Source organism: Haliotis cracherodii, unplaced genomic scaffold, assembly GCF_022045235.1.
Source record: "Haliotis cracherodii isolate W230 unplaced genomic scaffold, xgHalCrac1.p SCAF_1, whole genome shotgun sequence".
Lineage (NCBI taxonomy): Eukaryota > Metazoa > Mollusca > Gastropoda > Lepetellida > Haliotidae > Haliotis > Haliotis cracherodii.
In genome coordinates this window covers 20,795,916-20,813,490 of record NW_027266264.1, presented here as the reverse complement: position 1 = coordinate 20,813,490, position 17,575 = coordinate 20,795,916, and the positions used below count along the sequence as shown (strand labels likewise).

Genomic DNA, 17,575 nt, shown 5'->3' with positions numbered 1-17,575 from the left:
TTATATTGAACTTAAATCAGTGGTCCCTTTGAGTTCGTAATAACCATAGTGTACTGTATTTGAATATTTTCAACTTTGTTTGAAATGACATTGTTTAGGTTGGTTAATTTGGAAACAAATAAATGCTAAATATGTTTATAAGGTAGAGTGTTAAACACTAATTTGTTTCGTTTGTGTCAAAGAAGAGTTTGATCTTTCTATTGAATGTTTGTAGTTGCCCAAGACTATATATATACATTTGATAAATGTTGTATTTTTCAACAGTTTAGTTTGCCCCCTGTATTGTAGGTATTTACATTTTCTCATTTAAAAACAGAATATCCAGGCAGAGAGAAAGAGTTATCTTGTTGAGCAACTTTAATCTGCATTGATTGAATCATTACCCAATAAATAACAGAAGTGGCGTTAAAGTCACACCAACCAGTGAGTGGAGATTTAGCCAGTAGATCTGTTCCAGGGCCTTGGTAAGTTTGTTTCTATTGACTTACTACAATTGCTACTTTATAATGACTCTCTACATACCTGCAGGTTGTAATTCTGCCATAGATTAGTTTTTAGGTTTTACAATTTCGTTTATGTTTAAAAGACGGACCACCATTCCTTTATACATTGTTAACTCACCTGAAATGACAACCATATTTGCACAACAGCGCTGTGATTGTTTTGGCGGGGGATATAGAAACAGGCTCCATCCGTCCGTCGAGTTTCGTTTCCGGAGCATAACTCAGAAACCGTTCAATATTTTTTCATCAAACTTTGCAGGTCTGTCAAGTACATGCTGAACTGTTGCCTTTTGCTATTAAGAAATTTTAGAAATTTTTATTTTTTTACGTTTCCATGGCAACAAGATGGACTTAGGTTCTGTGAGGGTAGGGTTCGTTTCCGGAGCATAACTCATAAACCGTTCAATATTTTGTCTGTCAGGTACATGCTCAACTGGTGCCTTTTGCTATTTAGAAATTTTAGAAATTTTTATTTTTTACTTTTCCATGGCAACAAGATGGACTTAGGTTCTGTGAGGGTAGGGTTTGTTTCTCCTAAACCGTTCAATATTTTTTCATGAAACTTTGCAGGTTTGTCAGGTACATGCTGAACTGGTGCCTTTTACTATTTAGAAATTTTAGAAATTTTAGAGATTTTTATTTTTTTTATGTTTCCATGGCAACAAGATGGATTTAGGTTCCAAACTCTTCTTTTTTTACAATTTCCATGACAAGTTCCACCTCGGTTAAAAAAGGTTATAGGGTTTGTTTAGATTTAATTATGTCATAAATTCTGCAACAGGGGCGGGGGATATAGCCACGTTAGTGGCAAACTCTTGTTTACACCTGTTATCAGCCAGCTGGGACTGTAAAACCATAAACTTGCATGGATAGTCCATCCAGTGCATGTCATGCATTTGATGCCTTCCGATCTATCTGGGAGGCTCCCGGATAAGCGACCCACAACTGATCATTAAATCTTATCAACAATGTGAACTGCACAGAAATCACGGAGAGTCGTAACAGCAAGGTGCCTGAAGGGCACTTGAAATGAATAATCAGCCAAGTATTTGTGCAAACACAACGAGCAATGAGATGAAATACAAAATATTTAATACACATGATAAAACAACATACATAAACAAAATTTTGCCACAAATTTGGGAGCTGACAGATACTTTATCACAAGGAGAGGAACAACCTTGAGCTGTGGTCTGCGGACCGGGGCTGCGACCTAAGCTCTTGTGTAGGACCACTCAAGAGGAGTGGATAATGCCCAAAGCAAGTGATTGGATGGGTACCCCCTTACAAGTACAAGAGCCCCCAAGTTGTGCAAGTTGTGGTAAGGAAGGTACATAGTCTACTTAAAACATGCCCAACATGGCAAAGGGCAACAAATGTATAGAGTAATCACAAGATACATAAACATAATGCAATTGAATCCAAACCCAAAACAACCAATTCAGTGCAGCTAGTCAGAGTGTTCACCATGACTAGGCGTGTATATTCCTGCATAATTTAATACAAACTTAGATACATATGACTAGCCTAGTTTTACATGACTTCATTGGTTATCAGATTTATCAGAATTTGTTAAAGTATGAATATACAAAGATACGCTCGGAAATGAGAACAAATTATGACCAGCACCGCTGTCTCCAGAAACAACACAATGATTGGTTGATTTGGAGGTCGAAATAGCGAGTTTCATGATCAGGGTTCCTCTAAATGTTTCAAAGTCAAAATTCAAGTAAACCTCAAGTTAGTTTGCTTTTTAGCTGACATAGTGACTCGTCAGCACAGAAATATCAACACATCAAACTTTGTCAAATGTCGTGAGAATGTATCATGTGATTATTTTATGCAAATTGATTAGCTAATGTTAGCTAGCATCCCAGATAGGCAGTCTAATATGCATAGAACAGTATTAGACATCCAACGAGATTAATACATATCTGGGTCAGAAAGATCAAAGACAATCGTAGCAAAAATATAACAGCTCTTTCAAATATGGCATGCATGTTTTTTAAATTGAATGAGGGGCGGTCGGGTAACCTAGTGGTTAAAGCGTTCGCTCGTCATGCCGAAGACCCGGGTTCGATTCCCAACATGGGTACAATGTCTGAAGCCCATTTCTGGTGTCCCCCACCGTGATATTGCTGGAATATTGCTAAAAGCGGCGTAAAACCATACTCACTCACTAAATTGAATGACCAAACATTTGTAAGAGATTTATGAAGTGAAGTAGTCAGACTATTAACAGACTACCACAGACAGAAAAAACACCACAGTCTAATGAAATTTTGGGCTAGTATGTTGCATCAGGATAAACACACTTAATATTTCTTTGGCATATATTAACCAAATTCATGCCAAGACTGAATCAACATGGAAGATTGGTCGGATTGAACACGTTGCCAAATCGTCAAGCTACCGATCATTTGTTTTTCTATATCTGTTTCTGTTTATCAGAGATGATCTTTGACTGAAAGTGATATGGTTAGATTGTGAATCTTTTTTATTATTATTGCCCTATCTACCCTACGAGGCCGAAGGATACATGGGTCAATGAAGAATACTCTGTGTGTGTACAGTTATGTATTCCTGTGGGTTAATCAAGTTGGTCTTTAAATCAACTTACATTTTTAGTTGACAATATGATTGATCGATCGTGGTTTTAAAGCTAAAAATGTAAATAGATACAAATCTCATGCTACATCTAGACTCAGTAATTATTTGTCCCTTTTAGAAAAAAGAAATTGCTCTTTTAAAATTCTCCCTGATGATGCAAATATCTCCTTGATTCTAAAGGCTTAATGTCCCTCTAACAATTTATCACATGTATGACATGTGCATTTAATCTCATGCCTTTGGAGTTTACTCTGTGTAGTGATTGTTCATTTTGCTGAAGTCAGTGTGAGCGTTAATCATCTGTCATGCTTTGTGTTTGTGAGTGTTTTCAATAGAAAATATAACTTTGTTTGTTTGTTTGTTGTTTGACGCTGCACTCAGCAATACTCCAGCTGTATGACGGTGGTCTGAAAAATAATTGAGTCTGGACCAGACAATCCAGTGATTGATATCATGAGCATGGGAATACGATGACATGCATCAACCAAGTCAGCGAGTCTGACAACCCGATGCCGTTAGTCATCTCTTATGACAAGCATAGTTGCCTTTTACAGCAAGCATGGGTTGCTGAAGACATATTCTACCCATCTTCACGGGGCAAGAAAAAGAAGAAAAATATTTAACTATACAGAAAGCTCATTTTGAGGACTCAATACCAAACACCCTGCATCACATTATTTTATTGTTCTGAAGTACCTTCAGATGAAGAAAATCACAATGAGTGTGTCTTCTTTCTGCATTTGACAACATATACCATGTATGTAGCCAAGCAAACATTTATCCTCCACATAAACCACATCCATCGAATATATGACTGTCAACTAAGTTGGATGGATGAACATGTAATACATGTAACTCATTTATTGTGGCTAATTTGCTTTAATTATTTAATTGTTCCGATATGTCAGGGAATACTGAAGTTCTACCTATATATAAGCGACCATAATATAATGTCCAACAACCAAAATCTGGCACATTGTAACCAGGCGATAATTATCCAATCTAAATGAGCTTCTGTTCTGGATGTTGTCCACAAATTACTTGAGTGGGAGATGTCTTTCCTGGAGTTGTGGTGCAAGGACTATCTCTTCAGTGGACCAACCTTCATGGATCTACTTTTTTGTAGGAACCTAAGGTCATCATTATTCCCTAGATTTGAAGAACAGGTCTGATATGGCGATCAGCATGTCTGTCCGCTGGCAGTCTGTTGATATATTGGATATTTCTTGTGGAACTAGTTTTACAGATCAGTCTAGTGGTGAACTGGTGCCTTTAGATGATTTGGGATTTTGAAAAATACTGACAGCATTATTTTTTGGGGCAAATTAGGCTGCCATATACTTTGTTAAGTCAGTTTGTTGAAAATATCTGTAGAGCACAGATACATACCGGTAAGTATGTGTGTGAATTTTTATTATTACTTTTTAGACTTGCGTTATAGGTACTATAATTATGGCGGAGAAGGGAAATTGTAATTAAATTACTACTCATTTAGCCTTTAGCCTTTCAGTGCCTGTTGCAATAATTTGTATGTTGTCTTTTAGCTGTATCATGCTACTTTAGTAGCCTAAACTCTATCAAGGACGTGTTGAACAAAGGTTTCTAATGGCAATGAGCCAAAAGCAGAGTATAAGTAGCCAAACTCCATTTCCGAATTGCACCAGACTGGGGGGGATATGTCATCTTCTGATGACTCTTGTTATGAAGATGTGTTTTGAGTATTGGTTGCAGTGCTCAGATCAATTCATTTTCAAGGACATTGTCTGATTGTCATCCAAACTGCCCTGAGGATATTTTTCAAGTTTGGAAATGGTATAGAAGAATGTCCTATAAATAATTGCTAAAATCATGACATGTCCTCAGGATATTTCTCTTGACCAACTTGACTGAGGTTGAGATACAAATATGAAATTCCCTTCGACATATCTTCTCTATTCTGGGTTAGAATTGGTCTTCAGCAATCCATGCCTGTCATAAGAGGCAACTTCTGTGAACGGAGGGTCAGGCTCACTGTCTTGATTGATGCATGTCAAAATATCCCAGTTGCATAGATTGGTGCTCATGATGTAAGTCACTAGATTGTCTGGTGCAGTTTTGATTATTTACAGATCTCCATCATATGACTGGAATATTGCTGAGTGCAACATTAAAAACTAAACAATCAAAACTCCAGTACATTCCACTCTAATCAAGAATGAGTGAGTGAGTATGGTTTTACGCCGCTTATAGCAATATTCCAGCAATATCACGGCGGGGGACACCAGAAATGGGCTTCACACATTGTACCCAGTTCGGGAATCGAACCCGGGTCTTCGGCGTGACGAGCTAACGCTTAAACCACTAGGCAACCCGACCACCCCCAATCAAGAATGATGTGGGATAGGGATACATGACAGTTATGTGCAGAAACAGTCATTTATTTTACATAAATTTCAGGTGGCTTAGTGGACTCCTAGCAGTACCTGTGGAACACTTATGTATGCCGGTGGATTACAGGTGCATTTAGTCATGCCTAAATATAGATTTGGAGCAATCATTTGTTAGTGTTAGTTAGTGTGACTGTACGACTTCATCTTGATAAGGTCCGACTGTGGTGGTTTGAGAACAAAAGGCTATCAACTGCATGAACTATAATAAGCCTGAAACACGTGAATTTGCAATGCTAAGTAATCATTTTCTATTCAAGGTTATATACATTTGGATGTTGGTAATTTGTAAAGAGAGAATAGACTTGCCATTTATCAAGCTGTCAGCACTTACTGATAATGTTGTCGGATAACAGAGAGTCTACTGCTCTTGTGGACACTTTTCAATACCTGATAGACATATTATACGATAAGAAACAAATTAGAACAGAAAACAAGTTGTTGACATTTTTTATTGTTTGACTCACTGTTTGTAATGGATCTGAATATGAATATGTTGGGAACTAACAAATACAAATTGCACAAGCTAGTAACCAAGTCACTCCAAATTACACTATCATAGATCTGCATTTAATTTGGTATCTTGTGAAATGATAAGATGAAGCTGAAGCGGGTCGGTGATGCTTTGTGTTGACATGATGACATTGAGTATACTTCAATACATATTTGTTTATTTGATTTGAAATGGAAGGCATGACATATCTTGATTGTACAAATCGCATGACTGATTGAAACTGAATGATTTTTTTATTATGGACTAATAATGTTGACTTGTGAAATATATCACTCTCAACACACACAAATGAACTCCTTAACAGCAAAAACTGACTGCTCACAAAACATCAGATAAGCATCAGGACTGCTTGTTGTGTTCCAGATATGAACCATTCATACTCCTATCAGTGATGCTAATCATGGCTATTCCTTTGACACCAACTGTAATGCTCAATCTTGGGTGTCCCCAGCAGTACATGTCTGCCACTTGGCAGCAATACACATACTGTTTGTAGATAAAAGTAACAAGTACCATTTCCATAAGCAAAAGAAATCTCAAAGAAGCAGAGTCTGTTGTACAATGTCAACTATATCATAAGAATGTTTTTGAATGACTATCAAATAGTAATGATGCCACATGTTCACGAAAAGCTGACCATATCCTTCCCTACCTGTGGCACCACAAACACATTCATAATGCATGTCATTTTGGAATATTTTGCTACATGGTTAACGCTTCTATCACGGTAAATTTGCCTTCTTCTTGGTTGTATTCCTGACCGTGTATCTAGTTCTGGCCAGCTGGTAATTATGGATGGGTTTTGGTGTTGTCCTTCCAAACCTTTCCCCCGTTGTCCTGAAGGTACGTCTTATTATACTGCTCCGAAGTCCATTTACCTCCCGTGATCGGACATTCTGACTGTCATCTATGTTACCACTGCTATTGCAAGTCTTTGATGCCTGCAGTTCTCTCACAACTGATTTCAGATTCTCTAGAGTCTTTTCCTTTTCAAGATGTTGTTGGTGAATCTTTTCAAGTTGGGCGTTTCTCTCCTCCAACTTGAATTTGTCATGTCTGAGCTGAGACACTTCCTTGGATAGAAGTTGTATCTTGCTCCTAGAAGTTCCTCTTTCGGATTCTAGTCTGTCGATATGGATGGAGTATCCATTCAGTTCTCCTTGCAGTTCTGTCAGTCTAGTTTCCTGACTTTGAAGCTTCTCTTGCTGATCCTCAACTTTTTCTATCAACTTCTCTATGTAACTGCACAATGGCAATTTGTCCTCCTCATCCCCATGAAGCCCAGGCAGCTTAGAACATTCAGTGAGTTCTTTCTCAGCTCTATTAAGATTTTCCAGAACCGATCTGATTTCTTTTTGGATGATTTCAAAGGTCATGTCTTCTGGAAGGAGGTTGTTGAATTCTTTCTGTGCCTTGCTCTGGAGGTATGGCTCCAGAATGACATGGATTTCAAACAGTTTTTGCTGAACATCACTAACCTGAGATACCACAGATTCGGTTTCTGTGTCTGGTAGAGATTCTGGTTTCTCTGCCAGAGACTGAAGTCGAATCCTTTCATCATTCAGCTGTTCATTGAGAAACCTTTCCACTGCCTTTTTATCATTTTGGGAGACTCTCTTACTTTGACCAAACTGCTTGTGGACAAATGTCCCAACTCTTTTCCTAATGTCACAGTCTGGTTTGTCTTGATGTTGAGGTGCATCTGAAATAAAGAATACATTTATTGTCATATGGGTATCATTCTTTTTCAATCTGCAAATAATTAACACACACTGGTCTGGGATTTTTGATCAAGACAATGTTTGCTATTTATACAAATGCAATTAGCTGTACTGGAAAGTAGTGACAGAAGTATTTCTTGATCACATTCATTATTTATAAGGAATATTTGCCTTCACCTTGCAATTCACTTTATCTATAAGTGATCACCTGTTCCCCCATTCCCATGAATATTAATAGTTCTTCTTTTATATTATGCACAGAGATATAGGTAGTTCTAGTGTAGTGAAGAAAGTGATGCGCTGATAATGTTTGCACATGTTCATAAATGCCATAATTAGCTATTATTAATAGTTAGCTAAAGAGGCGAAGAACAAATCCATGAAACCAACTAAGGACTGATCATAAAATAATCGTAAGGAGTTTAGAATTAAAACATTTTGTGCTGTACTGATTCTTGAAATGTCTATTTTGTAAAGAGTAGTCTCAATGGCTACAAACTGTTTACGCTATGCTGTAAAGAGTTGTTTCCCTTGTTCCTTGACTTACCTGTGACGGTGAACAGCCTCTCCAGCTTGCAATGCTGTCCACCTGAACTTGGCTGGTGTTTGCTCTTTGCAGCCAGGTAGCTAGAGTCAAGCATGGCTGCCAGCCATGGGTAGCTGTCCTGGATGATGTTGATGAAAGTGTCAAAAGCAGAAGGTCCACGTTTAGGAAGCATTTCTAGCATCTTGTACACCCTGTCGCTGTCTGTAGCTTGGCTCTATAGCAAAACACAGATAATAGCTTAATCACATCTCATAGTCCATGACTATGCCTTAAATAATACAAAGATTGAATCAATATTAATTCTTAGTTACTTTATTCTCGCATGGAACCTTAAGTTGGGACAACTTTGATCACCATATCATGCTGAGATTGATGGCTGATGAACATGGATATTATGACTGTCAAGTTATGCTACTGATTTGTATAATGTCATGAATTCATGATCATGCTTATGAAATTATCTGTTCTGGATGCAAGTGTAATACATCATATTCTGTTGGCATAGATCAGTACTTGTGTTAACCACATGTTTTTCAGGTCCAGTGTGTTCGGCAACTGTTATATAATTATGCATTGTTGACTGTGAAAAACAATATTCTCTCAGCCACTTCTGCTTCTTCTGTGTTCATGTCTTGGCAGATTTGTTATGTTTAACTTTGGTTCACCTCTGATTTATGGCTTATATTCTGAAAAATACAAGCTTGCATGTTGGAAATAAGATATGTGACACAATATTCTCACCCTGATGATGTCGATCATGTTCCTGTCAAAGATGTGCTGCTGATACAAGTCCCCCAGCAGGTCCTCCGACAACATGAGGTCACTGGCCAGCTGCTTGAAGTGGCGCTGTAACACTGACCTCTGACACTCATCCATTGTGCTGGCTGGAGATGAAGCAAGGGCACAGAGTTTAGTTAGATTGTTTTTACAAACACAGACCGCCTCCGTGGTCTAGCGGTAGAGCGTCCGCCCGGAGTGCGAAAGGTCCGGGTTTCAACCCCCCCGTGTCATACCAAAAGACGTCAAAAGATGGTACTTGTTGTTACCCTCTCTGGCGCTCGGCATTCAGGGGCTAAAACAAGGACTGGTCGGCTCAGAGTCAGTATACTGTGTCTGAGTGGGGTAGTCATGTTAAACTGCGGCATGGTATCTCAGTGATCTAGCACTATGAATCGGCCTCAGTCCGGACTAGTACAAGCAGCCACAGAAACACACATACATGTACATGCATGTCGCTAAAAAGTGCAATAATCTTGGACGCGACATTAAACCCCATTTCGCCTTTTACAAACACATCAGATTCACACAATAGACTCTGCTTTCAGCAGATATTTCCAATGATTTTTGAGAGGGTGCTGTTGCAGTGTTGTTCAAATTAATAACTTTAATCAAGGATTGATTGGATTCAGTTTCCAACCAATCAATTGTTCATGGAATTGATGATGAATAATATTTTAGTGACATCAGTTATTATAAGAGTAATATTTAGTAAAAGGGCTGTTGTTGTTTGCTGCTAAAGGTGTTTGTTTTTAAAGAGTTAATATCATGTAAAAGGTTGATAATTTATTTTTTGTCATTCCATGAAAGAAAGAAAGCATTCTCAAAATTGATGATTTCACTATCCTCATTCATGATTTATCATTGATTGATCAATTACTTTTTCAAAACAATGATCAACTGTTGATGTTTTAACAAAATCCCAACACAATATTTTGAGGTATTATCATACAAATACATTTGTAAATTAATCCATTTATTAATGTGTAAAGTGTTTTGATATGTTATGAGAATATTAACAAAACTGTCAAAAATGTCTCCAAACATATATATGTGATTTCAATCAAAATTCTTCCTGAATAGATCAGAAGTATGACAATAAACTCCATCTTGTACAGCAACATTACCTTGGTGTCTAGAACACTGTATCCATCTGTATCGTTGCAGATTAATTATCCGTTACTAATGTCGCGACCTTTCAAGGAAATATCACAGACTTTTTCGAATACAAAGAATTTGATTGTCATTCTCCTTGCTCATCAAGAAGTCCTCTAGTTGACATGGTCAATGTTTTGATATCTGTATTGTATCTTCCCACACTGTATACATCGGGTAATATCATAGCTGACGAAATATGCTAAGTAACACTATTGGTAACAACAGATTACCAATCATATGTTCCCAACTCACATGACCATGTTGTCTGATTGAGAACGAGGGACCGCCTTCAGTATCCAGCCTTGGACAACCACATAAGCTTGACTTTGACTTTTGTAGCAGACAAGGGTCTAAGAGGGTAACCACCAAATGATCCAGGTAGACATGTAGTTAGTGTAGTGGTTTGAATGAGGCCTTCTTATGCCTGTTTAAGATTAAGTCATGTATGACAGATTTTGGCCTGATTAATGGAGCCATATACCTCTACCATGTTATAGTCTGTACTAATGTGTGCAGACACTTGAAGAATGCTAATGAATAAGCAAGGTGTCAGTGTGGAAAACACAAACTATAACTCAATATCTGTCATAATTACAGTGAAATAGGACCATGGCTCAGATTAAGTGGGGAGTCTGGAATACATTATGTCTCCAGTACATATACCTAGAGCTGGTACAAATGTGTACTTGTGATTGTGTTTCATTATACTCTGATATGCCAATCAATCAATGTACAAAAGACATATTTATGCGCATATAATACGCACTCGTGTGTTATATGCACCTAAATTATGGGCAATTAAATTCTGGAAAAAATATATCTGTCGTATATAAACATTTCAGGCTGTCAGCATAAACCACGAAATTTATCGTTCAACTCTGGGGTTTTTTCACCAAAATAATTTTCTAATAAGAGCCCCCTATTTCTAATTTTGAGAACGCCCTGGGCGCTTATTACGTTGAATACGGTAGTTAAAGGTTGCTATGATACATAGAGACTCTCAACCAAATGTCTTTTGACATCAAATATATCCAAACGAGTCGATAAAAGTTTTGAAACGACAAAGTTTGCTGAAGAGTTTTGAATTTTTATTGACGAGAACAAAAAAAGATTCTATTTAACATCCAAATCATAATTTGAACTAAATTTGTAAACAGTAAATACTAGTGTCGTGAGTGTAAAACGTGTCAGAGAGATTAGTGATGTCATTTGATTGTGATGTCATGGTAACCAATGGTCTGCAAAGCACTCATGCAATTTCATTGTGATCTCACCCAAGCGTTATCTCACAGATCAAAGCTGGTCTTATATCAGTTATGACATTGGCATTTAGTTTCTAGTGTTCACACGTCAGAAATGATTGCGTGTGATTGTTTTACCTTTGATAATAATATAATATTTCTAGAGTCTTAATCAGTTTTTCTCTTTATAGATCAGTTACTTCACTGATTTTCACATAGTATCTGCCTTGATGTTTGTTCAGATCAACTTCGTGATGATAACCACTGTGCAGTTTAGTTAATACTAGACATACTTAAAAAAGTATAACACATAGTTCTGGTAATATGTAATCGCTGGTGCCAGAATGAGAGCTAATGCTAAGTGCATTATTACTTAGTATGATATTATTGTATAACAGTGCCTCTCTACCTGTGATCTATAATACCCAACTTGTTACTGGTACTTGACTCTATCATGTTGGGCCTGGCTTTGTGTTGATGCATATATCTGTAGAGGATTATGTACAGGGGCCTTATCAAGTTGACAACTGGGTTCGATGAAGTGTGAAATATTCTATATTGTGTGTGAAGTAGGGGCTAGTTACAGGACACATAACATGTCCCTGAAGATGTCAAACAATCCTCACAAATTGCTAACTGGAATATATGTATTTTATACTCCTTGAGTTAAAATTGTAAGTCTATTATGAATACGGATTTAGACGTTATTATTTTGCTATTTATAAAGAATGTTGCAGTCTGATTGTTCCTCTTGTAGTTTGAATCTAGATTAGACCACCACAAGTTTGTGCATCACTGGTAAATAATCAAATTTTTGTTAGTGTTCAATATCTATTGCTATCATTTCCCAATGAATGTAAAACATAAGTCATGCCCACCAAGATGGAATACTTTCATCACAATGGAATGTCGGGGAATCCCAATGCAAGTTGGACCCATGAAGATCCGGGGTAGAATAGATCTTCAGCAACCCATGCTTGTCGTAAATGGCGACTATGCTTGTCATAAGAGGCGACCAACGGGATTGGGTGGTCATGCTCGCTGAATTGGTTGATGCATGTCATGGTATCCCAATTGTATGCATCGATGCTCATATCAATCACTGGATTGTCTGGTTCAGACTCGATTATTTACATACTGCCATCATATAGGTGGAATATTGCTGAGTGTGGCGTAAAACAATAAGCAAGCTGACAATGCAAGTTGAGGGATCCCTTGTTGACTTCTTCCTAGACCCACTTGATTAAACCGACCCTGTCACTGCAATTATTGTAAATCCATAAGATCGCCATCTTAGGTTTGGGCTACAATCGCCATCCACCAAGTGATTGTAGGCTAAGATCATATACATATATGACAATCAAAAATTTACAGTTGGTTGGATTCAATCTTAAAAAGCAAAGATTATTGTACTGGACTAAATGATGTGCAAGAGTTGATCTGTTTCAAATAAATAATCTGCTTTGATATTTATTTTGTTAAACTTTGCCATTCAAATAACACTTCAAATTCTCAAAGCATGCATCACAGAATCCACATAAAATATGTTGTGATAGTGATCCAATGCATGTAACTGTAAAGTTGTTATCCTGAAATTATAATATAGTGTATGCTGAAAGAAGTGTTAAACAAGTGAGGCATGCCAGTTTATATGTAATAAATTTAGCAATTACCTGCTTCAAGTAATGCGACAAGCTGCATTCCTTCCCATGAATGTTTGTTGATCCCATCGTCTCCGTCTGTTTTGATTCATATGTTTGTCATACTTTTGTTGAGAACATTTGTTTTTGTTGCAAATATTTAATTAAGTTCGACTGTGTATATATTTAAGGTATGAATCGAAAACCAGAAAACTGTCTGAATCAATGCAGTGGATGTTTACAAAAGACTTACAAGAGCCTTAAATGTAAGCTCACAGTTTTAATTGTGTGGGTTTAACTCTTAATTATCCCATGCCAGGATTATTTTACACACATAAATTAATAGAAAAATAGACAAAATTTGCATTTTGACATTCTAAATTTCACTCTTTCAATGTTGTTTTTGTATTGTTATCATTGTATGATCCTAGCTGTAGATCAAATAAATCTGATCATAAAAGGATCATTGTTTTCATTTGTTTCTATGCCACATGTAAGATGATTTGTAAACTCAACCTTCATGTGTACAACAATCTCTGAATTTAGTTGCTTTGGTAAATGTTGATTTGGGAGACATGTGTCAGATGTGATTTCAGTGCCAAGGGAGGTAATCCTTGTAGCCATATCAGCACTATGCACAGATCACACTGTGGAGAGGCACTGATGTCATAGGGGCCTTGTTTCAAAGGCAGTTACCATGGTCCCTGAGGAAACATTTGGTCCAATGATGACATGATGTTCATATGACTTAGTCATGTCAATGACACATGCATGTGCAAGCAGGTGTATTATCCCAGCCACCGGAAGATTGACTAGTTTACATGTTCAGTGTCTCTTTCATGTTGATTGAATGAAACAGGGTATATGTACCTATATTGTTCAGTCAGTGTCTGGGGGCACAGGTGGCCCAGTTGTCTAAGGCGCCGCGATTCGCTGTGCAGAGTTGTGCCCCTTGGGCACGCCAGAAACCTATGATTGTGGGTTCGAATCCAGTTTCGCCCCGATTATGTTTCTAGGTTTGTCAGCACTATACCCGTGCTCGTGGGTTTCACCGAAATGAGACGTACACCACTTCAGGCTTTCCCCCCACATTAAGCTGACACTCCGCAATGTAACTGGAATACTGTTAAAAGCGGCGTTAAACCCAACTCAGGCAGTGTCTCTTTCAGGTTGATTGAATGAAATAGGTATATTATGTGTTGTCAATCGACCTTGAGGGATATGTACCCTGTGTGTGGGCCTATGTGATGGCGAGGAGTAAATAGGCTCACACACACAGGGTAGATCACACTATATGCCTGAGGGATTGGTAGACAACAAATTTATCTTACTGAAATTCTTTCATACAGGTCCGGAATATGTGTCCTCAGTTAGGAAAATTTGTAGCAGACGACTCAAACGAACTTACTTCCCATTACCCAATGCATTTGGATAAACATTGGTTCATTGCAACTCAACAATACTTGTTTGAGATATGCTAGTTACCTATGATGTGTTCCGACTGATTTCCTAGTGGGCCACATAAGCGGGCTATTTGGAAAATAATTGCCCGGGCTAGTATTTTAATGAAAGGTGAGATAAGAACATCTATTGTTAAGTTATTTTATTTATTCACAATGAGAGTCAAAAGAATCCTTGTTGAATACTTGTTTAAGCAATCTTCGTCGGATTCCCCGATCATATTCAAAGGTGCCATAGAATAAAAAGCTTTTGGGAATGCTTGTAGAGAAAATGAAATCGCAAGATTAGGACATGTTCTATATGGAATAACATACAATGTTGTGTTCTGACTTCTACCTGTGTTGTTTCAGGTGTACAATTGACTTGCCTTTACATGTGTTTGTGATGGGTGCCACCAGTGGGGATGTGTAAGCTCACCTTTTTGCAAACACCTGATATCATTACCTTTTGATAGTGATTTATGGACACATGTTCCTGATAAAGTCAGAATTGTACAATATGCCTTCTGCTTTTAGCAGAGATGTCTTATGATTATTGAAATGGTTTTGTCATTTTTATTTTCTGTGAGTTATCCTGCTTTCTGGGAGAATTTTTTGGGTCTCTTTGCCTGTCACTCTGCATCATCTGGAAATGTGTTGGGAGGTTGGCTACTTTGTCACTATTATGGTGCTGTTGAATATGTGACATTGTTTTCACTACTTCTTCAGTATTGCTTGCCATAAAAGGCGATTATGCTTGTCGTAAAAGGCGACTAACGGTATCGGGTGGTCAGACTCGCTGACTTGGTTGATGCATGTCATCGATCCCAATTGCATGGATCGATGCTCATGATAAAAATACTGGATTGTCTGGTCCAGACTCGATTATTTACAGACTGCCATCATATATCTGGAATGTTGCTGAGTACAGCGTTAAACAACCAACCAACCAACTTCTTCCATATAGGTAAAGAATTCCATTTCACTGCTATTTTGCCTTTTATGCCCAATGTAATCTATTTGGGCGGATAGTCGAGACTGGTTATTCTCTGGGGTTGTTAGTTTAAATATATTTTATTCAAATTAACTTTAATGGATTGGTAAACAGGCTTTTGTAAATATTGCTCTCTGTTACATAATTACATTTATTACCCACGTGGTGAAGATACAGGTGGTAAGATACTAAATACGTACGTCACACGTGTGTCGTACAAGGTTGACCTTGTTATATTCGCTTTGATTGGATAACCGTGACCTCTGTCACACTGGGACTACTTTTTTCATTCATAAAAAATCGCGAGACGTCATTCATTTTGCGATTACAAGGCAGAACTGAAGAAATTCATGAGAACGAGAGATATTTACAAACACTTTAATAAACCAAACAAAATAGTCACACGCATCAAATTCACGAGCTAGATCTATAAATCGATTTACAATGTACGACTGCTGATTGAGCGCATCCCTTGAGCGTGACGCACCCGACCACTTTCGCAACTTTCAATTTGATGTAACGTAAAAGGATAAGCGTGGTGAAATGAAGTCTGTTTAAACTATCTGGACAGATATCGAGACTTACTTGGGATGATCCGGTTGTGCCATCAGTGTCCCCTTTGAAGCGTATTTTGTTTCGGAGAGTGTTGTTCATGAATGAACGAACACGACAGCACGACCAGATCACTTAAAGTTCACAGTTCCGATACAAATCATTCGAAAACTCCGTGGAAGTGTGCCTGACTTCTGATTTTGTGGCCCCAAACATCCCAAATGTGAACAATGACATTCCCTATCTCTAGCGTAAAATGCTGTGGGTGGATCACGGTTGTCTTTTCTTATTCCGGTGGCGACCTTGCCCTTCGATCGTTCGAAGCTGTCACTGACATGCAAGCAGATTTGAGTTTGTTGATTTTCACGTCTTCAGTATATAGGGTGGTACAGTTAACATGAATGTCTTTGGCGAACAGTCTGATTCCCCTCTTCCAAAATGGTACGGACATGAAATAAATTCAGCTGATAGATCAAGGAAACCGAACCAATTTGATTGCACAGACAGGACCCCTGCAGTGTGACCGACTGTTGGTCCGATATTCAAAGCGTGGCGCTAATGTGGCATTTCAAATGTTCTTATCGTTGTCCTGCGTACTAACAACATGGCGCTTGAATTACTATAACTTGAAGACTTTCTTCCAAAAGAATCTTGAGCGTCGGTGCTGGTTTGTTTGCAAACAGAACAGCAGGCGCATGCTGTTAATGCGTATGCATAAACATGTCAACAATGCCCATATTTGGTCATATATCAATATTCATGCGCAACCAGATTTTGCAACCGGTTTCCGTTTGGTCTGTCAACGAACGAAAGTTGTTATGTATTTACACTTATATATATATATATTTAACGTGGGTAATAAATAAAATACCACACTCATTCTCGTTAGATACCATTTTTACGAAACGAGTGGACTTTCTATGGTATCTGACCGAGCGAAAGCGAGGTCAGATACCATAGAAAGTTCACGTGTTTCGTAAAAATGGTATCTAACGAGAATGAGTGTAGTATTCTCTATTTATTACCCATATGGTTAGAAATAACTGAGTTTATAAAAATCGTATGTGTAAAATATCGTACCGGTGTATTGCTTATGTCCCATAGATGGCATTGTTGACATCCTTCAAATCTTATTTTGATGTAAGGTCAGAAGGACGTCACATGAGAGACAACGTCATAGCTAAAGATCGTTGACATCATTTGACAATTGTGGTTTTTGTGATCAGTACATTTTTCTAAATGGGAGCCCAAAAGAATTAAGAAATAATGGGAAATAAGGAAATTATTATACTCGCTGTTGGCCGTCTTTGTTGACATCTCAAACTGTTGACAACATAGCCAGGTGAGCTACAGTGCTTTGGCACTATTTGCATACTTAATAACGTTTGATATGAGGAAAGAAACTAAACCGCTTTTGATTTGCTAGTGAGGCGTCCATATCATTTTGAATCAC

General features: G+C 37.8%; 2 protein-coding genes across 2 annotated transcripts in view; one reads left to right on the top strand and one right to left on the bottom strand.

Moving 5' to 3' along the window:
• The window catches only part of LOC139461695 (uncharacterized), a 162,351-nt gene that overhangs the window by 92,160 nt on the left and 52,616 nt on the right, over positions 1-17,575 (top strand). The gene's annotated exons all lie outside the window — the stretch shown is intronic.
• On the bottom strand, positions 6,776-9,197 carry LOC139461643 (interaptin-like). Its single transcript, XM_071243111.1, has 3 exons — positions 9,063-9,197; positions 8,322-8,535; positions 6,776-7,755 (listed from the first exon to the last, which is right to left on the bottom strand). Exons 1-3 carry the CDS (start codon positions 9,195-9,197, stop codon positions 6,776-6,778), a joined length of 1,329 nt encoding a protein of 442 aa, XP_071099212.1.